General features: G+C 41.4%; 1 protein-coding gene and 1 long non-coding RNA gene across 5 annotated transcripts in view; one reads left to right on the plus strand and one right to left on the minus strand.

Moving 5' to 3' along the window:
* Positions 1-24,743, minus strand: part of Acat1 (Acetyl-CoA acetyltransferase 1) — a 78,232-nt gene that overhangs the window by 45,748 nt on the left and 7,741 nt on the right. For all 3 annotated transcript variants that reach the window (XM_071680995.1, XM_071681004.1, XM_071681013.1), the window contains exons 5-8: positions 20,254-20,409; positions 9,447-9,561; positions 3,239-3,414; positions 2,727-2,915 (exon numbers count right to left, since the gene is read on the minus strand). In XM_071680995.1, coding sequence (XP_071537096.1) covers positions 2,727-2,915; positions 3,239-3,414; positions 9,447-9,561; positions 20,254-20,409 — 636 coding nt within the window. The remainder of the gene's footprint in view (positions 1-2,726; positions 2,916-3,238; positions 3,415-9,446; positions 9,562-20,253; positions 20,410-24,743) is intronic.
* LOC139759080 (uncharacterized) overlaps positions 3,438-24,743 on the plus strand; it is a 58,294-nt gene continuing 36,988 nt past the window's right edge. For both annotated transcript variants that reach the window (XR_011714994.1, XR_011714993.1), the window contains exons 1-2: positions 3,438-3,912; positions 5,346-5,430. This is a non-coding gene — a long non-coding RNA (uncharacterized lncRNA). The remainder of the gene's footprint in view (positions 3,913-5,345; positions 5,431-24,743) is intronic.

A 24,743-nucleotide genomic window follows, 5' to 3' on the forward strand; every position in this document is an offset into this window, starting at 1 on the left:
TGATTGTAAGGGGGAAGGCATGTACAGAGCATTAGACTGGGGAAAAGCAGTGTGGTTTCAGAAGTGGTAGAGGATGTGTGGATCAGGTATTTGCTTTGAAGAATGTGTGAGAAATACGCAGAAAAGCAAATGGATTTGTATGTAGCATTTATGAATCTGAAGAAGGCATATGATAGGGTTGATAGAGATGCCCTGTGGAAGGTATTAAGAATATATGGTGTGGGAGGAAAGTTGTTAGAAGCAGTGAAAAGTTTTTATCAAGGAAGTAAGGCATGTGTATGAGTAGGAAGAGAGGAAAGTGATTGGTTCTCAGTGAATGTCAGTTTGCGACAGGGGTGCGTGATGTCTCCATGGTTGTTTAATTTGTTTATGGATGGGGATGTTAGGGAGATGAATGCAAGAGTTTTGGAGAAAGGGGCAAGTATGCAGTCTGTTATGGATGAAAGAGGTTGGGAAGTGAGTCACTTGTTCGCTGAGGATACAGCGCTGGTGGCTGATTCGGGTGAGAAACTGCAGAAACTGGTGACTGAGTTTGGTAAAGTCTGGGAAAGAAGAAAGCTGAGAGTAAATGTGAATAAGAGCAAGGTTATTAGGTACAGTAGGATTGAGGGACAAGTCAATTGGGAGGTACATTTGAATGGAGAAAAACTGGAGGAAGTGAAGTGTTTTAGATATCTGGGAGTGGATTTGGCAGCGGATGGAACCATGGAAGCGGAAGTGAGTCATAAGGTGGGGGAGGTAGCAAAAGTTCTGGGAGCGTTGAAAAATGTGTGGAAGGTGAGAACGTTATCCCGGGAAGCAAAAATGGGCATGTTTAAAGGAATAGTGGTTCCAACAATGTTGTATGGTTGTGAGGCGTGGGTTATAGACAGAGTTGTGCAGAGGAGGGTGGATGTGTTGGAAATGAGATGTTTGAGGACAATATGTGGTTTGATCTAGTAAGTAATGAAAGGGTAAGGGAGATTTTTTTTTTTTTTTTTTTTTTTTATACTTTGTCGCTGTCTCCCGCGTTTGCGAGGTAGCGCAAGGAAACAGACGAAAGAAATGGCCCAACCCCCCCCCCCCCATACACATGTACATACACACGTCCACACACGCAAATATACATACCTACACAGCTTTCCATGGTTTACCCCAGACGCTTCACATGCCTTGCTTCAATCCACTGACAGCACGTCAACCCCTGTATACCACATGGCTCCAATTCACTCTATTCCTTGCCCTCCTTTCACCCTCCTGCATGTTCAGGCCCCGATCACACAAAATCTTTTTCACTCCATCTTTCCACCTCCAATTTGGTCTCCCTCTTCTCCTCGTTCCCTCCACCTCCGACACATATATCCTCTTGGTCAATCTTTCCTCACTCATTCTCTCCATGTGCCCAAACCATTTCAAAACACCCTCTTCTGCTCTCTCAACCACGCTCTTTTTATTTCCACACATCTCTCTTACCCTTACGTTACTTACTCGATCAAACCACCTCACACCACACATTGTCCTCAAACATCTCATTTCCAGCACATCCATCCTCCTGCGCACATCTCTATCCATAGCCCACGCCTCGCAACCATACAACATTGTTGGAACCACTATTCCTTCAAACATACCCATTTTTGCTTTCCGAGATAATGTTCTCGACTTCCACACATTTTTCAAGGCTCCCAAAATTTTCGCCCCCTCCCCCACCCTATGATCCACTTCCGCTTCCATGGTTCCATCCGCTGCCAGATCCACTCCCAGATATCTAAAACACTTCACTTCCTCCAGTTTTTCTCCATTCAAACTCACCTCCCAATTGACTTGACCCTCACCCCTACTGTACCTAATAACCTTGCTCTTATTCCCATTTACTCTTAACTTTCTTCTTCCACACACTTTACCAAACTCAGTCACCAGCTTCTGCAGTTTCTCACATGAATCAGCCACCAGTGCTGTGTGGTAATAAAAAGTGTGGTTGAGAGAGCAGAAGAGGGTGTTTTGAAATGGTTTGGTCACATGGAGAGAATGAAGGAGGAAAGATTGACAAAGAGGATATATGGGTCAGAGATGGAGGGAACGAGAAGTGGGAGACCAAATTGGAGGTGGAAAGATGGAAATAAAAAGATTTAGAGTGATCAGGACCTGAACATGCAGGAGGGTGAAAGGCGAGCAAGGAATAGAGTGAATTGGAACGATGTGGTATACTGGGGTTGATGTGCTGTCAATGGATTGAACTCGGGCATGTGAAGCGTCTGCGGTAAACCATGGAAAGTTCTGTGGGACCTGGATGTGGAAAGGGAGCTATGGTTTTGGTGCATTATACATTATAGCTAGAGACTGAGTGTGAACGAATGTGGCCTTTGTTGTCTATTCCTTGTGCTACCTCGCGCACATGCGGGGGGAGGGGGTTGTCATTTCATGTGTGGCGGGGTGGCGACAGGAATGAATAAGGGAAGACAGTATGAATTATGTACATGTGTATATATATACATGTCTGTGTGTGTATATATATATATGTTGAGATGTATAGGTATGTATATGTGCGTGTGTGGACATGTATGTATATACATGTGTATGTGGGTGGGTTGGGCCATTCTTTCTTCTGTTTCCTTGCGCTACCTTGCTAACGCGGGAGACAGCGACAAAGTATAATAAACAAAAAAGTAATTGATTTCAAATTACAGGAACAAAAATATACACTAAAAATTAAAAGAAATATACAAGTTATTCATTCTACATGACAGTACCTTGGGTGTGGCTAGGGAAGGAGCAATTGGGAAATCAATGGGGTCAGTAGCAGCATCACAAAATCCTACGATGCGAGCCAAAGGTTTAACACCATGTTGTTCTGCAGCTTGGGCTGTCATCAATACGCAGGCAGCTGCTCCATCATTCAGAGTGGATGCATTGCCAGCAGTTACAGTTCCTCCCTCACGCTGAAAAAATTTCATGAACAAGACCAGACTACTAAATATACTATGTTTCAAGGATTTACTTTTCCATATCCTTGCCACATTCAGTTCTATAAATGCCTGAGCTCTCATCCATGTCTTCTCTTCAAGGTCTAATTCATATACTAATTTTTTTTGCATTTACAAACTGTTCTTTCTTTCAAAAGGGCCATAATGAAGGCATATCTTTACCCTGCCACGTAGGTTTCTATCAAAAAATAAATAAGACGAGCACAAAACCACACGTGCAAAAACACAGTATATGTACAATGCTTCCATTACTTAAGTAAAACTAATATATTGTTCACCTGAAAAACTGTAGCAAGTTTCTTGAATTTCTCAAAATTGACCTTCTTATATTCCTCATCTTCTTTCACCAGGGTGTTAGGCTTGCCACGCTTTCCTGGGATAGTTACCTCCACCACCTCATCTTGAATTGCTCCACTTGCCCAGGCCTCTGCAGACCTCTTGTAACTCTGTAAGCCTGAATTATACAGGGGAAGAACACATTAATGGAACACCTCAGTGAAAGGGGATTCAGTGTGAAGAAATGAGTGAGTGAAACTGTATAGCAACAAAAGAGCATACAAATTAACTGTGCAATCTTTGTTATATGACTGAAAATTACACTTATATACCATTAGTTTTCCACGACATACCATATGTGCCATCTTCCCATTAACGAACTGTGGAACATGCAAAAACTTCACTATACATCTTTTACGTAAGCCAAATGCAAGCTAATCAGATAAGCAGTATGGTTCATTGCTGAGGAGTCTGCTCCACAGATAACAATTCTGATATGGAGGGAATATCTTGTGAAAAAGACTAGTGATAACAGAATGAGATCATGTAGTACCATGATACGACTAGTGCTAAGAGGGGAACAGAATGGACAGTGGATGAATCAGGCAACTACCTATCAAAGACAGTAACTTCTAATCCATTCAACATCATGGATCAAATGAGTACAACCCAAATGGTAATTTTTATTATTATTTTTATTATTTTGCTTTGTCGCTGTCTCCCGCGTTTGCGAGGTAGCGCAAGGAAACAGATGAAAGAAATGGCCCAACCCACCCCCATACACATGTATATACACATACGTCCACACACGCAAATATACATGCCTATACATCTTAATGTACACATATATATTACACACACAGACACATACATATATACCCATGCACACAATTCACACTGTCTGCCTTTATTCATTCCCACCGCCACCTCGCCACAGATGGAATACCATCCCCCTCCCCCCTCATGTGTGCGGGGTAGCGCTAGGAAAAGACAACAAAAGCCCCATTCGTTCACACTCAGTCTCTAGCTGTCATGCAATAATGCCCGAAACCACAGCTCCCTTTCCACATCCAGGCCCCACACAACTTTCCATGGTTTATCCCAGACGCTTCACATGCCCTGATTCAATCCACTTACAGCACGTCAACCCCGGTATACCACATCAATCCAATTCACTCTATTCCTTGCCCGCCTTTCACCCTCCTGCATGTTCAGGCCCCAATCACACAAAATCTTTTTCACTCCATCTTTCCACCTCCAATTTGGTCTCCCACTTCTCCTCGTTCCCTCCACCTCCGACACATATATCCTCTTGGTTAATCTTTCCTCACTCATTCTCTCCATGTGCCTAAACCACTTCAAAACACCCTCTTCTGCTCTCTCAACCACGCTCTTTTTATTTCCACACATCTCTCTTACCCTTACATTACTTACTCGATCAAACCACCTCACACCACACATTGTCCTCAAACATCTCATTTCCAGCACATCCACCCTCCTGCGCACAACTCTATCCATAGCCCACGCCTCGCAGCCATACAACATTGTTGGAACCACTATTCCTTCAAACATACCCATTTTTGCTTTCCAAGATAATGTTCTCGACTTCCACATATTCTTCAAGGCTCCCAGGATTTTCGCCCCCTCCCCCACCCTATGATTTACTTCCGCTTCCATGGTTCCATCCGCTGCCAGATCCACTCCCAGATATCTAAAACACTTTACTTCCTTCAGTTTTTCTCCATTCAAACTTACCTTCCAATTGACTTGACCCTCAACCCTACTGTACCTAATAACCTTGCTCTTATTCACATTTACTCTTAACTTTCTTCTTTCACACACTTTACCAAACTCAGTCACCAGCTTTTGCAGTTTCTCACATGAATCAGCCACCAGCGCTGTATCATCAGCGAACAACAACTGACTCACTTCCAAAATGATAATATGTAGTTAATTACCAATGATTCTGTGTTCCAAAGATGACATGTCTATGAAGAAATACATATAAAACAAGAATAGTTCTTGATAATGGTATAACTACAAGCCATTTCAATTAAATCTTATTTTTCATGCTTGATCGCTGTTACCTGCATTGTGAGGTAAGGACAGATGAGAAGAGGTTGCATTCATGCACATCCATGCTCTAGCTGTCATGTGCTATGCACCAAAACCACAGCTACCTCTCCACAACCAGGTAGTACAGACCTTTGCATTGTTTCCCCTTGTCCCTTTACATGTCCTGTTTCACTCCCATGTTCACTCCATGAACAGCATGTCAACTGCTGCATTCCACATCGTTCCAATTCACTTTATCTTGTGCACATCTTTCACCCTCCATTATGTTCAGGTCCCACTCACTCAAAATATCTTTCATTCTATTCTTCCATCTCAAATCTGGTCTCCCTCTTCTTGTCTCCTGTACTTCTGACATGCACACACTGCCAACCTCCCCTCACTTATTCCCTCCATATGTCCAATCTATTTCAACAAATCCTCTTCAGCTCTCTCAAGCACACTCTTTCTATCAATACCACTCCTTTCTCTTGCCCTTTTATTACTAACTTGATGAAACCATCTCACACTACATGTTGATCTTAAAAATTTCATTTCCAATTCTTCCACCCTCCTCTGCACATCCTTATCTAAAGGTCATGCTTCGCATCCATACAACATTGGTAGGAATACTATGCTATACTACTAAAAATATGAACTATTTTTCCTCTTTTCCAATTTTTTTTTTCATTTTTTCCTGATGCTAACTCACTATGAAAGGAGAGGCAGTCAAGTAAAGAAAAAAAAAAGTATTTCCAGGGAATGAATATCTTTCATAAATTTTGAAAGGTAGTCCCACAGAATAAGAAATGGGTACACATATCACAGGAGCAAAGTTCAGAAAAGAGATGACTCAAACAACTATCAACCTAAATTCTTTACATAATGTCATTACTATTTCCATTATCATCATCATCATTCCATCATTATGGAATGGATTACATACATACATCCTTAAAGAAAGTCCATATGTATCAACAACTTGTGTACAATTCAACTGTGTGAAAAGTACATCAAATAATGAGAGCATTTCTTAGGAATTTATTGAGCACCATAAACTGCTTCATTCATAGATCCACATCCTACTGAATCACCACAAACAAAAATGCCCCCACTTCACACAGTTAATATTTCTTTTCTTTCTTTCGTACTATTCGCCATTTCCCACGTCAGCGAGGTAGCGTTAAGAACAGAGGAATGGGCCTTTGAGGGAACATCCTCACCTGGCCCCCTTCTCTGTTCCTTCTTTTGGAAAATTGAAAAAAACGAGAGGGGAGGATTTCCAGCCACCCGCTCCCTCCCCTTTTAGTCGCCTTCTACGACACGCAGGGAATACGTGGGAAGTATTCTTTCTCCCCTATCCCCATCTTAATTATTTATCCTCTGGAATATCCCTCTCACTTAAAAACACAAGTGTTACCAAACTCTGCCTTCTTAAGGTGACATTGCACATGAAAAGTCACCTATGCAATGCTGTTTCACTGGGAGTACTGTTTCATCAAAGAACCTCTCACCCCAAAGGGGTCTACATTTCCCTGCTACTGGAAGTAGTGCAGCCTTGAGCTGAAGGAGCCTTTAGAAAAGTCCTGGGTAACATCAGGACTCTTTCACAGATATTGGTTATGGGGTAATTATAAGTACATAAAGTTGAACATGCACAATTTGTACATCCCTCTTACTTAACCCATTCAATGCAACTGGTTAATTTTAAGACCTACCCCCCATGCAGCAATTTTTTGAAAACATAAAAAGGTACATATTCAAAGAGATCATGTGTACCGGCAGCAGTGAATGGGTTAAAATACACAGTTGTTACTGGACTCTGCCTGCTTGATGTTACACTGCGTGTGAAAAGTCATGTCTGGTGAGGCTGCGTCATTCGGAGTACAGTCTCGTCAAAGAACACCTCACTCCAAAGGAGATCACATTTCCCTACCACTGGAAGTACTGCAGCAATGGGTTGCAGGAGACTTTAGAATTGTCCAGGGTAACATCAGGACTCTTTTACAGAAACTGGTCCCAGGGTAATCATAAATAAATAAACTTGAAAACATGCATTTTGTTCATCTTTGCAGTTCAACGCTTATCTCTGAACTTTCTCGCAACTTCTAATCAGTTTTCCTTTCTACCAGCTTCTGGAACACACTCCTTTATGATGATTTCCTCACAACATGTATCTTTCTCACATCCACAATCAACAAACTTACATTCCCCAAGATTCTTATCATATCATGCAAATTATTCATCCTCAGTATAATATTTTCATTAAGCTCATCTTGGAAAAATAAGTTTTGACATCTATACACAGCTTTGCGGAAGATGAAAGCCGGCAAGGCAGCAGGTTTGGATGGTATTGGGTGACTCTATTATTGACTGGTTGGTAAGGTTATTTAATGTATGTATGACTCATGGTGAGGTGCCTGAGGATTGGTGGAATGCGTGCATAGTGCCACTGTACAAAGGCAAAGGGGATAAGAGTGAGTGCTCAAATTACAGAGGTAAAAGTTTGTTGAGTATTCCTGGTAAATTATATGGGAGGGTATTGATTAAGAGGGTGAAGGCATGTACAGAGCATAAGATTGGGGAAGAGCAGTGTGGTTTCAGAAGTGGTAGAGGATGTGTGGATCAGGTGTTTGCTTTGAAGAATGTATGAGAAATACTTAGAAAAGCAAATGGATTTGTATGTAGCATTTATGGATCTGGAGAGGGCATATGATAGAGTTGATAGAGATGCTCTGTGGAAGGTATTAAGAATATATGGTGTGGGAGGCAAGTTGTTAGAAGCAGTGAAAAGTTTTTATCGAGGATGTAAGGCATGTGTACTTGTAGGAAGAGAGGAAAGTGATTGGTTCTCAGGGAATGTAGGTTTGCGGCAGGGGTGTGTGATGTCTCCATGGTTGTTTAATTTGTTTATGGATGGGGTTGTTAGGGAGGTGAATGCAAGAGTTTTGGAAAAAGGGGCAAGTATTAAGTCTGTTGGGGATGAGAGAGCTTGGGAAGTGAGTCAGTTGTTGTTCGCTGATGATACAGCTCTGGTGGCTGATTCATGTGAGAAACTGCAAAAGCTGGTGACTGAGTTTGGTAAAGTGTGTGAAAGAAGAAAGTTAAGAGTAAATGTGAATAAGAGCAAGGTAATTAGGTACAGTAGGGTTGAGGGTCAAGTCAATTGGGAGGTAAGTTTGAATGGAGAAAAACTGGAGGAAGTAAAGTGTTTTAGATATCTGAGAGTGGATCTGGCAGCGGATGGAACCATGGAAGTGGAAGTGGATCATAGGGTGGGGAGGGGGCGAAAATCCTGGGAGCCTTGAAGAATGTGTGGAAGTCGAGAACATTATCTCGGAAAGCAAAAATGGGTATGTTTGAAGGAATAGTGGTTCCAACAATGTTGTATGGTTGCGAGGCGTGGGCTATGGATAGAGTTGTGCGCAGGAGGATGGATGTGCTGGAAATGAGATGTTTGAGGACAATGTGTGGTGTGAGGTGGTTTGATCGAGTAAGTAACGTAAGGGTAAGAGAGATGTGTGGAAATAAAAAGAGCGTGGTTGAGAGAGCAGAAGAGGGTGTTTTGAAATGGTTTGGGCACATGGAGAGAATGAGTGAGGAAAGATTGACCAAGAGGATATATGTGTCGGAGGTGGAGGGAACGAGGAGAAGTGGAAGACCAAATTGGAGGTGGAAAGATGGAGTGAAAAAGATTTTGTGTGATCGGGGCCTGAACATGCAGGAGGGTGAAAGGAGGGCAAGGAATAGAGTGAACTGGATCGATGTGGTATACCGGGGTTGACGTGCTGTAAGTGGATTGAATCAGGGCATGTGAAGCGTCTGGGGTAAACCATGGAAAGCTGTGTAGGTATGTATATTTGCGTGTGTGGACGTATGTATATACATGTGTATGGGGGTGGGTTGGGCCATTTCTTTCATCTGTTTCCTTGCACTACCTCGCAAACGCGGGAGACAGCGGCAAAAAAAAAAAAAAAAAAAATCTATACACAGGAACATTAAGGAATTACATGTATATTTTCCCAAATTAATGTAATATCCCACTGTCGTCTTTACTACAGAACATTCCTTAACTCTAAATAACTTTATAAGTTTTCCATAAGTCCTCATGATCAATGCACAAATACCAAAAATGACAGTCAAGTTTGAATGCCTTACCATATTCATCTTGTTCATCACGAGTAATGTTTAACTTCTTTGCCGTGTTTTCTCCGCAGTTTCCCATGTGACACTTATTGTAAACATCTGTTAGCCCATCAAATACAATACCATCCTGTAAAGAAGGTTAGAGAATGAATATGCATTATTTAAGTGGAAAATTCCATGCAGTGCCCCAACTAACATACAAGTACATGAAAAGCAAACAAGAAAAATCAGAGGCACAAGAAGAATGGCAGAAGAAGAATGGTAGGTATAGACTAAAAAGATTCTCTTCATCTGAGTGTTGGGAGTAGTGACAGTGGAATGTCGAGTCAGCAACATGATGGGATTCACATTTCCCTGCCTTGACCATTTTTTCTCTTTTTTTTTTATATGGAAGTTTCCAGTCACAGACAAAAGTCCACATCAAGGCCTGGCCTTAATTGAAATATAGAGAGAATTATGAAACAGAAAAAGGAAAAGACATGGGAAAAATTCACAAATTTTGGAGGAAGTGAAAAACCTGTCTTCTGAAATGTGCTAGGTCACAGTTGAAAAAGACATGTGAAGGTAGACAATTCCAAAGCTTTGATGTGCTGGGAAAGAAGCAGGTCTCAAAACAGCCCACCCTTGAGTTGCCGATAGCCACACAATAATCGTGTGATGCAGCAGCTTGCTGAGTATTGCATGGTCTAGTTATTGGTGTGGGCACACAAGCAGCCAGCTCTTGGGAGCAAAAACCAAAGTAATATCTACAGAAGAGGAGAAGTGAACCAACATTGTGGTGTAGGGAAAGGGGGTCAATTTTCGAAGTTTACATTAGTTTACATACGATAAACAACAGGAGGCCTGATTGGCCCATGACTGGGGTGTTTGAAAAAAGAGGAGATATGACTTGACAAAAATATTTAATTCCACTCACTGGTTTTATGAGCTATCACTGACTCCCCAGTGTTGCACATTAACCTTCTAGTGTCCCTGTTACCACAGTCATTTATGTTCATTTCTGGTCTTATTCTCAGGGTATACCTGAATTTATAAAATATTTGTCAAAATGACTTGAAATTATTTATACTTTTAGCATTCACTATGTCTGACATCAACTTATTCCAGTGCTCAACACACCAACAGAACAAGAAGCTCTTCCCCACATCTATACTACATTTTAGCTTAGAGTTTTATTCCATTTGTCCTAATAACCGCATTTTCTTGTATTTCAAAAAGCTCGTGGTTTACTTTATTGAACTTGTTCAGAATTTTGAACACTTAGATTAAGGGAGAAGAAGTTCAATAATTTAGCCTCTCTTCTTATGCCAGATTTCTAAAGGGATGGGATCAATTTAGTTGCACATCTTTGTACTTGCTCTAATTTTTCCTCATCTTTTTATAGTTTGGGGACCAAAATGAACAGCACATTCAAGGTGTGGTCTTCTCAGAGAATTATAAACAGTGGGAATTGTTTCTGGTGTCTTGTAATCTATGTTCCTGGCTATGAAACCTTATACATACATTCTTCAAAGCAAACACCTGATCCACACATCCTCTTCCACTTCTGAAACCACACTGCTCTTCCCCAATCTGATGCTCAGTACATGCCTTCACCATCTCATATAATTTCCCAGGAATATTCAACAAACTTATACCTCTGCAATTTGAACACTCACCGTTATTCCCTTTGCCTTTGTACAATGGCACTGAGCATGCATTCTGCCAGTCCTCAGGCACTTCACCGTGAACCATACATACAGTGAATATCCTTACCAACCAGTCAAAAAAACAGTCACCCCCTTTTTTAATAAATTCTACTGCAATACCATCAAAACCCACCGCCTTGCCAGCTTTCATCTTCCGCAAAGCTTTCACTACCTCTTCTCTGTTTACCAAACCATTCTCTCTGAACCTCTCAATTCGCACAACACCTCGACCAAAACACCCTATATTTGCCACTCTATCGTCAAACACATTCAACAAACCTTCAAAATACTCACACCATCTCAATTCACCACTACTTGTCATTACCTCCCCATTAGCCCCCTTCACCGATGTTCCAATTTGTTCTCTTGTCTTATGCACTTTATTTACCTCCTTCAAAAACATCTTTTTATTCTCCCTCAAGTTTAATGGTGCTCTCTCACCCCAACTCTCATTTGCCCTCTTTTTCACTTCCTGCACCTTTCTCTTGACCTCCTTCCCCTTCCCAGTCAATCGCACTACTTCCCTACAAAAATCATCCAAACGCCTCTCTCTTCTCTTTCACTAACAATCTCACTTCTTCATCCCACCGCTCACTGCCCTTTCTAATCTGCCCACCTCCCACCTTTCTCATGCCACAAGCATCTTTTGTGCAAGCCATCACTGCTTCCCTAAATACATCCTACTCCTCCCCTACTACCCTTACGTCATTTGCTAAAGTGGGAAAATATTGAACAAGTATGAAAAAAATTCAACCCACAATAAAGATCCTTTGATGCTTATGGCCACGTAAGACTATAAATAAGGTCATCTAGATGCATACATAAAAAAAAAAATCAGCACTTTTGTGAACTGAGGATACACCATCCTACCACATTTACTCTTAACTGGCAGCTGCACTCACAAAAAGATTTGAGGGAGCCTCTCTCTCAGATGACAAGCTGCAAAGAATCTATTCATGGTCAAACTAAGACTACCTGATCTGGCATTATACTACCACTGAAAAAGTGGTCATACCTTGCAACTACAAATGATGTCAAGCTTATATCATCTTATACAACTGGCTATTTCTTTTAACATGCTGAGCAGAGGACACAATTCTAAAGTCTTGGGGGATTAGGATGTCTACCATAAATACCTCAGCTCACATATGTTCAACTATACAAATACCTAAAATTCAAACCTAATTTTCTTCACTTACAACAAATAGTGGATACACATAACCATACTCACAGGTCTCAGCTAAGTTCCTGTAACATTTCTGAGTAAATAAAAATAGCCTAAGTTTCTGCCTATCAAATTATCTTTGATCAAAATCATCATCAATTACATTATGTACATAAAGCTCTCCTTCAGCTAGTACAACATAAATTAGGATGATAAACTGGGGGTCTTAAGCCAAATGCTAATAGAACTGCATTATATTGGGCCCTGTTTGAACTGTAAAAAAGCAGCCAATTCCCAAATATAAAAAAATTATATTATATATAATAAATACATATATATATACTTTTTTTTAATTTCATTATACTTTATCGCTGTCTCCCGCGTTTGCGAGGTAGCGCAAGGAAACAGACGAAAGAAATGGCCCAACCCCCCCCCATACACATGTATATACATACGTCCACACACGCAAATATACATACCTACACAGCTTTCCATGGTTTACCCCAGACGCTTCACATGCCTTGCTTCAATCCACTGACAGCACGTCAACCCTGGTATACCACATCGATCCAATTCACTCTATTCCTTGCCCTCCTTTCACCCTCCTGCATGTTCAGGCCCCGATCACACAAAATCTTTTTCACTCCATCTTTCCACCTCCAATTTGGTCTCCCTCTTCTTGTTCCCTCCACCTCCGACACATATATCCTCTTGGTCAATCTTTCCTCACTCATCCTCTACATGTGCCCAAACCACTTCAAAACACCCTCTTCTGCTCTCTCAACCACGCTCTTTTTATTTCCACACATCTCTATTACCCTTACGTTACTCACTCGATCAAACCACCTCACACCACACATTGTCCTCAAACATCTCATTTCCAGCACATCCACCCTCTTGCGCACAACTCTATCCATAGCCCACGCCTCGCAACTATACAGCATTGTTGGAACCACTATTCCTTCAAACATACCCATTTTTGCTTTCCGAGATAATGTTCTCGACTTCCACACATTCTTCAAGGCCCCCAGGATTTTCGCCCCCTCCCCCACCCTATGATCCACTTCCGCTTCCATGGTTCCATCCGCTGCCAGATCCACTCCCAGATATCTAAAACACTTCACTTCCTCCAGTTTTTCTCCATTCAAACTCACCTCCCAATTGACTTGACCCTCAACCCTACTGTACCTAATAACCTTGCTCTTATTCACATTTACTCTTAACTTTCTTCTTCCACACACTTTTCCAAACTCAGTCACCAGCTTCTGCAGTTTCTCACATGAATCAGCCAACAGTGCTGTATCATCAGCGAACAACTGACTCACTTCCCAAGCTCTCTCATCCCCAACAGACTTCATACTTGCCCCTCTTTCCAAAACTCTTGCATTTACCTCCCTAACAACCCCATCCATAAACAAATTAAACAACCATGGAGACATCACACACCCCTGCCGCAAACCTACATTCACTGAGAACCAATCACTTTCCTCTCTTCCTACACGCACACATGCCTTACATCCTCGATAAAAACTTTTCACTGCTTCTAACAACTTTCCTCCCACACCATATATTCTTAATACCTTCCACAGAGCATCTCTATCAACTCTATCATATGCCTTCTCCAGATCCATAAATGCTACATACAAATCCATTTGCTTTTCTAAGTATTTCTCACATACATTCTTCAAAGCAAACACCTGATCCACACATCCTCTACCACTTCTGAAACCACACTGCTCTTCCCCAATCTGATGCTCTGTACATGCCTTGAAACCACACTGCTCTTCCCCAATCTGATGCTCTGTACATGCCTTCACCCTCTCAATCAATACCCTCCCATATAATTTACCAGGAATACTCAACAAACTTATACCTCTGTAATTTGAGCACCCACTCTTATCCCCTTTGCCTTTGTACAATGGCACTATGCACGCATTCCGCCAATCCTCAGGCACCTCACCATGAGTCATACATACATTAATTAACCTTACCAACCAGTCAACAATACAGTCACCCCCTTTTTTAATAAATTCCACTGCAATACCATCCAAACCTGCTGCCTTGCCGGCTTTCATCTTCCGCAAAGCTTTCACTACCTCTTTTCTGTTTACCAAATCATTTTCCCTAACCCTCTCACTTTGCACACCACCTCGACCAAAACACCCTATATCTGCCACTCTATCATCAAACACATTCAACAAACCTTCAAAATACTCACACCATCTCAATTCACCACTACTTGTCATTACCTCCCCATTAGCCCCCTTCACCGATGTTCCAATTTGTTCTCTTGTCTTATGCACTTTATTTACCTCCTTCAAAAACATCTTTTTATTCTCCCTCAAGTTTAATGGTGCTCTCTCACCCCAACTCTCATTTGCCCTCTTTTTCACTTCCTGCACCTTTCTCTTGACCTCCTTCCCCTTCCCAGTCAATCGCACTACTTCCCTACAAAAATCATCCAAACGCCTCTCTCTTCTCTTTCACTAACAATCTCACTTCTTCATCCCACCGCTCACTGCCCTTTCTAATCTGCCCACCTCCCACCTTTCTCATGCCACAAGCATCTTTTGTGCAAGCCATCACTGCTTCCCTAAATACATCCTACTCCTCCCCTACTACCCTTACGTCATTTGCTAAAGTGGGAAAATATTGAACAAGTATGAAAAAAATTCAACCCACAATAAAGATCCTTTGATGCTTATGGCCACGTAAGACTATAAATAAGGTCATCTAGATGCATACATAAAAAAAAAAATCAGCACTTTTGTGAACTGAGGATACACCATCCTACCACATTTACTCTTAACTGGCAGCTGCACTCACAAAAAGATTTGAGGGAGCCTCTCTCTCAGATGACAAGCTGCAAAGAATCTATTCATGGTCAAACTAAGACTACCTGATCTGGCATTATACTACCACTGAAAAAGTGGTCATACCTTGCAACTACAAATGATGTCAAGCTTATATCATCTTATACAACTGGCTATTTCTTTTAACATGCTGAGCAGAGGACACAATTCTAAAGTCTTGGGGGATTAGGATGTCTACCATAAATACCTCAGCTCACATATGTTCAACTATACAAATACCTAAAATTCAAACCTAATTTTCTTCACTTACAACAAATAGTGGATACACATAACCATACTCACAGGTCTCAGCTAAGTTCCTGTAACATTTCTGAGTAAATAAAAATAGCCTAAGTTTCTGCCTATCAAATTATCTTTGATCAAAATCATCATCAATTACATTATGTACATAAAGCTCTCCTTCAGCTAGTACAACATAAATTAGGATGATAAACTGGGGGTCTTAAGCCAAATGCTAATAGAACTGCATTATATTGGGCCCTGTTTGAACTGTAAAAAAGCAGCCAATTCCCAAATATAAAAAAATTATATTATATATAATAAATACATATATATATACTTTTTTTTAATTTCATTATACTTTATCGCTGTCTCCCGCGTTTGCGAGGTAGCGCAAGGAAACAGACGAAAGAAATGGCCCAACCCCCCCCCATACACATGTATATACATACGTCCACACACGCAAATATACATACCTACACAGCTTTCCATGGTTTACCCCAGACGCTTCACATGCCTTGCTTCAATCCACTGACAGCACGTCAACCCTGGTATACCACATCGATCCAATTCACTCTATTCCTTGCCCTCCTTTCACCCTCCTGCATGTTCAGGCCCCGATCACACAAAATCTTTTTCACTCCATCTTTCCACCTCCAATTTGGTCTCCCTCTTCTTGTTCCCTCCACCTCCGACACATATATCCTCTTGGTCAATCTTTCCTCACTCATCCTCTACATGTGCCCAAACCACTTCAAAACACCCTCTTCTGCTCTCTCAACCACGCTCTTTTTATTTCCACACATCTCTATTACCCTTACGTTACTCACTCGATCAAACCACCTCACACCACACATTGTCCTCAAACATCTCATTTCCAGCACATCCACCCTCTTGCGCACAACTCTATCCATAGCCCACGCCTCGCAACTATACAGCATTGTTGGAACCACTATTCCTTCAAACATACCCATTTTTGCTTTCCGAGATAATGTTCTCGACTTCCACACATTCTTCAAGGCCCCCAGGATTTTCGCCCCCTCCCCCACCCTATGATCCACTTCCGCTTCCATGGTTCCATCCGCTGCCAGATCCACTCCCAGATATCTAAAACACTTCACTTCCTCCAGTTTTTCTCCATTCAAACTCACCTCCCAATTGACTTGACCCTCAACCCTACTGTACCTAATAACCTTGCTCTTATTCACATTTACTCTTAACTTTCTTCTTCCACACACTTTTCCAAACTCAGTCACCAGCTTCTGCAGTTTCTCACATGAATCAGCCAACAGTGCTGTATCATCAGCGAACAACTGACTCACTTCCCAAGCTCTCTCATCCCCAACAGACTTCATACTTGCCCCTCTTTCCAAAACTCTTGCATTTACCTCCCTAACAACCCCATCCATAAACAAATTAAACAACCATGGAGACATCACACACCCCTGCCGCAAACCTACATTCACTGAGAACCAATCACTTTCCTCTCTTCCTACACGCACACATGCCTTACATCCTCGATAAAAACTTTTCACTGCTTCTAACAACTTTCCTCCCACACCATATATTCTTAATACCTTCCACAGAGCATCTCTATCAACTCTATCATATGCCTTCTCCAGATCCATAAATGCTACATACAAATCCATTTGCTTTTCTAAGTATTTCTCACATACATTCTTCAAAGCAAACACCTGATCCACACATCCTCTACCACTTCTGAAACCACACTGCTCTTCCCCAATCTGATGCTCTGTACATGCCTTGAAACCACACTGCTCTTCCCCAATCTGATGCTCTGTACATGCCTTCACCCTCTCAATCAATACCCTCCCATATAATTTACCAGGAATACTCAACAAACTTATACCTCTGTAATTTGAGCACCCACTCTTATCCCCTTTGCCTTTGTACAATGGCACTATGCACGCATTCCGCCAATCCTCAGGCACCTCACCATGAGTCATACATACATTAATTAACCTTACCAACCAGTCAACAATACAGTCACCCCCTTTTTTAATAAATTCCACTGCAATACCATCCAAACCTGCTGCCTTGCCGGCTTTCATCTTCCGCAAAGCTTTCACTACCTCTTTTCTGTTTACCAAATCATTTTCCCTAACCCTCTCACTTTGCACACCACCTCGACCAAAACACCCTATATCTGCCACTCTATCATCAAACACATTCAACAAACCTTCAAAATACTCACTCCATCTCCTTCTCACATCACCACTACTTGTTATCACCTCCCCATTTGCGCCCTTCACTGAAGTTCCCATTTGCTCCCTTGTCTTACGCACTTTATTTACCTCCTTCCAGAACATCTTTTTATTCTCCCTAAAATTTAATGATACTCTCTCACCCCAACTCTCATTTGCCCTTTTTTTCACCTCTTGCACCTTTCTCTTGACCTCCTGTCTCTTTCTTTTATACATCTCCCACTCAATTGCATTTTTTCCCTGCAAAAATCGTCCAAATGCCTCTCTCTTCTCTTTCACTAATACTCTTACTTCTTCATCCCACCACTCACTACCTTTCTAATCAACCCACCTCCCACTCTTCTCATGCCACAAGCATCTTTTGCGCAATCCATCACTGATTCCCTAAATACATCCCATTCCTCCCCCACTCCCCTTACTTCCATTGTTCTCACCTTTTTCCATTCTGTACTCAGTCTCTCCTGGTACTTCCTCACACAGGTCTCCTTCTCAAGCTCACTTACTCTCACCACCAGCTTATTGATACAGTGGTTAAATTGATGAGAACTGCTATTGACGTTTGTGTAAATAAATTATTTTTTTTTTTTTTTTTTTTTTTTTTTTATACTTTGTCGCTGTCTCCCGCGTTTGCGAGGTAGCGCAAGGAAACAGACGAAAGAAATGGCCCAACCCCCCCCATACACATGTACATACACACGTCCACACACGCAAATATACATTTCCTTTTTTCCATAGCCAGAGGTTGAACCATTATGTGACATTCTTTTTTTCATTCATTTCAAGCTAGAAGTTTCAGTTTTCTAAATTGTTTCTTACATTTCTCATATGTATATATATGTATGTGTGTGTGTGTGTGTATATGTGCGTATGTATGTGTATGTGTGTGTATGTGTATATGTATATATATATGTATATTATCCCTGGGGATGGGGTGAAAGAATACTTCCCACGTATTCCTCGCATGTCGTAGAAAGCGACTAGAGGGGACGGGAGCGGGGGGCCAGAAATCCTCCACTCCTTGTATTAACTTTCTAAAATGGGAAACAGAAGAAGGAGTCACGCGGGGAGTGCTCATCCTCCTCGAAGGCTCAGAGTGGGGTGTCTAAATGTGTGTGGATGTAACCAAGATGTGAAAAAAGCAGAGATAGGTAGTATGTTTGAGGAAAGGAACCTGGATGTTTTGGCTCTGAGTGAAACGAAGCTCAAGGGTAAAGGGGAAGAGTGGTTTGGGAATGTCTGGGGAGTAAAGTCAGGGGTTAGTGAGAGGACAAGAGCAAGGGAAGGAGTAGCAATACTCCTGAAACAGGAGTTGTGGGAGTATGTGATAGAGTGTAAGAAAGTAAATTCTCGATTAATATGGGTAAAACTGAAAGTTGATGGAGAGAGGTGGGTGATTATTGGTGCATATGCACCTGGGCATGAGAAGAAAGATCAAGAGAGGCAAGTGTTTTGGGAGCAGCTGAATGAGTGTGTTAGTGGTTTTGATGCACGAGACCGGGTCATAGTGATGGGTGATTTGAATGCAAAGGTGAGTAATGTGGCAGTTGAGGGAATAATTGGTATACATGGGGTGTTCAGTGTTGTAAATGGAAATGGTGAAGAGCTTGCAGATTTATGTGCTGAAAAAGGACTGATGATTGGGAATACCTGGTTTAAAAAGCGAGATATACATAAGTATACTTATGTAAGTAGGAGAGATGGCCAGAGAGCGTTATTGGATTATGTGTTAATTGACAGGCGTGCGAAAGAGAGACTGTTGGATGTTAATGTGCTGAGAGGTGCAACTGGAGGGATGTCTGATCATTATCTTGTGGAGGCTAAGGTGAAGATTTGTATGGGTTTTCAGAAAAGAAGAGTGAATGTTGGGGTGAAGAGGGTGGTGAGAGTAAGTGAGCTTGAGAAGGATAAATATACTTATATTCAGATAATTTAATTAGATTACACAACTATTGACATTTAGCTATGGGGCATTTCATCCTGTAGTTCTTTTGCAAATAAACTTATGCTACTAACAAACTGAGTTCTTTTGCAAATAAACTTATGCTACTAACAAACTGTACATGGGATGAGTCAAAGAGGCCAAGAATCCAGGTTGTGGAAATAAGCTATTTGAGAGGAGTATGTGTTATGACAAGATGGAATAAAGAACTGAAGGGGTGTAAGAGATCTGATATGGCAGGGAATGAAAAGTAAATACATAATACTTGGAGTTGATTCTGGTATTTGGAAAGAATGGAAGACAAGGAGTTTACAAGGATAGTGTATGGTTGTACGATTAAAAAGGTTGGTGTGAGACGAAACAGAGGAGTACTGAAGTAAGATAAATGGTGGAAGAATGTGTGGAAAGATGCAAGCGACGGAGGCATGTAAAGAATGGGGTAAGTGGAGACACTTTTTGGTGGGACTGGCACCAGAAACATACGTAATGAATGCCACTCCTAATTACAAGGTGGTTATGGGTATGCAATTTTTGTGGAAATTAATTTTTCAGGAAGGAGAGAGAGAGAGAGAGAGAGAGAGAGAGAGAGAGAGAGAGAGAGAGAGAGAGAGAGAGAGAGAGAGTGTGTGTGTGTGTCAACATGCACATACAGTGACACACAGGTTGAACAAACATGTATATAGGTACAGAATAACAAAAGAGCGACTTACATTAAGAGTGACCCCTCCATAAGGAGAATCGCCTCTGGACATATAATATGGAACATTGGACATGCTCTCCATTCCACCAGCAATCATCACTTCCTGTGACCCACACATCAGAGACTGTGATGCCATCATTATTGATTTCATTCCTGATGCACACACCTACAAGATTAAAATATACATTGGAAATATATAGGTAGTATACAAATTAGCTTTTAAATAACCCAAGGATGCTTTACCTTGAAAGGAAATCTTCCTTCCAAATCTATTGTCACTGCCTTCATAAAGCAGAATTCCTTGGTCAACCACTTATCACTTGCACAAATCATTGTACTGATATCAAATAATCATTAGCTGCTCACACTCCAAACCATTAATGATATTCTCCAATCTATCTGTCAGTATCATATGGATGTGAAACATGGGTTATAGATAAGGCCGTGCGGAGGAGGGTGGATGTGTTTGAAATGAAATATATCAAGACATTATGTGTTGTAAGATGGTTCGAGCAAGTCAGTAATGAAACAATAAGAGGGATGGGAGGTAATAAAAGCATGTGGTTGAAAGAGCAGAAGAACGTGTGCTAAAATGGTTTGGAAATATGGAGAGAATGAGTGAGGAAAGGTTGAAAAAGAGGATATATGTATCAGAAGTTGAGGGAACAAGGAGAAAGGGGAGAAAATTGGAGATGAAATGATAGTGAAAAAGTTTTTAATCGATGGGGGCCTGAGCATGCTGGAGAATGAAAGAAATGCACATGACTGAATGAACTGGAATGATCTGGTATACTGGAGTCGACGTGCTGTCACTGGACTGAGCCAGGGAACATGAAGCATCCAAGGAGAGGTCTGTGGGACCTGGCTGTGGATAGAAAGCTGAGGTTTCAGTGGATTACATGTGACAGTTAGAGAATGGATGTGAGCAGATGCGACCTTTCTTCATCAGTTCCAGGTGCTACAAAACAAACATGGAAAACTGCAATCAAGCATAAAAAAAAGAATGATATTTGTTGATTTTTCCTTTTTCCTATGCCCTGATATATCTACACCTCCTTTCCTTGATAAAACAACCAAAACAACCCTTGCAATTACAGCAATTATCATATTTAGTCAAACCATCATGGTTAGTCCTCACTACTGCTGCACAGTCTTAACACTTGAGACGTAATGTGAATCCTAATACTACTGCATACTTCTCTTTACATTTTAATCCACAAAGGTTAACACACAAGTCAAGGTCTTGGTGAAAAATTCATCAAATGTGGAACATTAATACCAATAAGAAATAGTAAGTTGTTCCATCTAAGAAATAAGAGCTAAAAGGGGACAGCTAAGCAAAATCATTCTCCTTACAGGTAAGTTCAGTATAGTGGAATATCAAAATACAAGTGTGCTGATGAAACATTCAGGTATACCCAAGTACAGATAAAAATATTTATGAAGTGGACTCAGCAAGTTCATTGTAACAAGTATCAAAGTATCAGAGGATTTTGTAAGGGAGGCAAAATCCTTGCAGAATCAAGCAAAGTTATGAATGGTAAAATGGGCTACTTTACTGAATTATGCATACAATTCTAATTCTGATTTAGTGGCGAGACATATATATGATACCATGCAAACTTAAGAAGAGGATTATATTATTATCATATTATACTTGATTTCTGTTTCCTGCATCAGCAAGGAAGCACCAAGAAACAGATGAAAAATGGCCTATCCACTCACACACACACACATATATATATATTCATTCTATTTATTTTTATTTTGCTTTGTCGCTGTCTCCCGCGTTAGCGAGGTAGCGCAAGGAAACAGACGAAAGAATGGCCCAACCCACTCACATACAAACGTATATACATACACGTCCACACACGCAAATATACATACCTATACATCTCAATGTACACATATATATATACAAACACAGACATATACATATATACACATGTACATAATTCATACTTTCTGCCTTTATTTGTCCCCATCGCCACACATGGAATAACAACCCCCTCCCCCCTCATGTGTGCGAGGTAGCGCTAGGAAAGACACCAAAGGCCCCATTCGTTCACACTCGGTCTCTAGCTGTCATGTAATAATGCATTGAAACCACAGCTCCCTTTCCACATCCATGCCCCACACAACTTTCCATGGTTTACCCCAGACGCTTCACATGCTATGGTTCAATCCACTGACAGCACGTCGACCCCAGTATACCACATCGTTCCAATTCACTCTATTCCTTGCACGCCTTTCACCCTCCTCCATGTTCAGGCCCCGATCACACAAAATCTTTTTCACTCCATCTTTCCACCTCCACTTTGGTCTCCCACTTCTCCTCGTTCCCTCCACCTCTGACACATATATCCTCTTGGTCAATCTTTCCTCACTCATTCTCTCCATGTGGCCAAACCATTTCAAAACACCCTCTTCTGCTCTCTCAACCACACTCTTTTTATTTCCACACATCTCTCTTACCCTTACATTACTTACTCGGTCAAACCACCTCACACGACACATTGTCCTCAAACATCTCATTTCCAGCACATCCACCCTCTTGCGAACAACTCTATCCATAGCCCACGCCTCGCAACTATACAGCATTGTTGGAACCACTATTCCTTCAAACATACCCATTTTTGCTTTCCGAGATAATGTTCTCGACTTCCAAACATTCTTCAAGGCTCCCAGAATTTTCACCCCCTCCCCCACCCTATGATTCACTTCCGCTTCCATGGTTCCATCCACTGCCAGATCCACTCCCAGATATCTAAAACACTTTACTTCCTCCAGTTTTTCTCCATTCAAACTTACCTCCCAATTGACTTGACCCACAACCCTACTGTACCTAATAACCTTGCTCTTATTCACATTTACTCTTAACTTTCTTCTTTCACACACTTTACCAAACTCAGTCACCAGCTTTTGCAGTTTTTTACATGAATCAGCCACCAGCGCTGTATCATCAGCGAACAACAACTGACTCACTTCCCAAGCTCTCTCATCCACAACAGACTGCATACTTGCCCCTCTTTCCAAAACCCTTGCATTCACCTCCCTAACAACCCCATCCATAAACAAATTAAACAACCACGAAGACATCACAAACCCCTGCCGCAAACCTACATTCACTGAGAACCAATCACTTTCCTCTCTTCCTACACGCACACATGCCTTACATCCTCGATAAAAACTTTTCACTGCTTCTAACAACTTGCCTCCCACACCATATATTCTTAAAACTTCCACAGAGCATCTCTATCAACTCTATCATATGCCTTCTCCAGATCCATAAATACTACATACAAATCCATTTGTTTAAGTATTTCTCACATACAATCTTCAAAGCAAACACCTGATCCACACATCCTCCACCACTTCTGAAACCACACTGCTCTTCCCCAATCTGATGCTCTGTACATGCCTTCACCCTCTCAATCAATACCCTCCCATATAATTTACCAGGAATACTCAACAAACTTATACCTCTGTAATTTGAGCACTCACTCTAATCCCCTTTGCCTTTGTACAATGGCACTATGCACGCATTCCGCCAATCCTCAGGCACCTCACCATGAGTCATACATACATTAAATAACCTTACCAACCAGTCAACAATACAGTCACCCCCTTTTTTAATAAATTCCACTGCAATACCATCCAAACCTGCTATCTTGCCAGCTTTCATCTTCCGTAAAGCTTTTACTACCTCTTCTCTGTTTACCAAATCATTTTCCCTAACCCTCTCACTTTGCACACCACCTCGACCAAAACACCCTATATCTGCCACTCTATCATCAAACACATTCAACAAACCTTCAAAATACTCACTCCATCTCCTCACATCACTACTACTTGTTATCACCTCCCCATTAGCCCCCTTCACTGAAGTTCCCATTTGCTCCCTTGTCTTACGCACTTTATTTACCTCCTTCCAAAACATCTTTTTATTCTCCCTGAAATTTAATGATACTCTCTCACTCCAACTCTCATTTGCCCTCTTTTTCACCTCTTGCATCTTTCTCTTGACCTCCTGCCTCTTTCTTTTATACCTCTCCCATTCATTTCCATTTTTTCCCTGCAAAAATCGTCCAAATGCCTCTCTCTTCTCTTTCACTAATAATCTTACTTCTTCATCCCACCACTCACTACCTTTTCTAATCAACCCACCTCCCACGTTTCTCATGCCACAAGCATCTTTTGCGCAAGCCATCACTGCTTCTCTAAATACATCCCAATCCTCCCCCACTCCCCTTACCTCCTTTGTTCTCACCTTTTTCTATTTTGTACTCAGTCTCTCCTCGTACTTCCTCACACAAGTCTCCTTCCCAAGCTCACTTACTCTCACCACTCTCTTCACCCCAACATTCTCTCTTCTTTTCTTAAAACCCCCACAAATCTTCACCTTCGCCTCCACAAGATAATGATCAGACATCCCTCCAGTTGCACCTCTCAGCACATTAACATCCAAAAGTCTCTCTTTCGTGCATCTATCAATTAACA

This window comes from Panulirus ornatus, chromosome 2 (genome assembly GCF_036320965.1).
Source record: "Panulirus ornatus isolate Po-2019 chromosome 2, ASM3632096v1, whole genome shotgun sequence".
In the NCBI taxonomy this organism is placed as follows: Eukaryota; Metazoa; Arthropoda; class Malacostraca; order Decapoda; family Palinuridae; genus Panulirus; species Panulirus ornatus.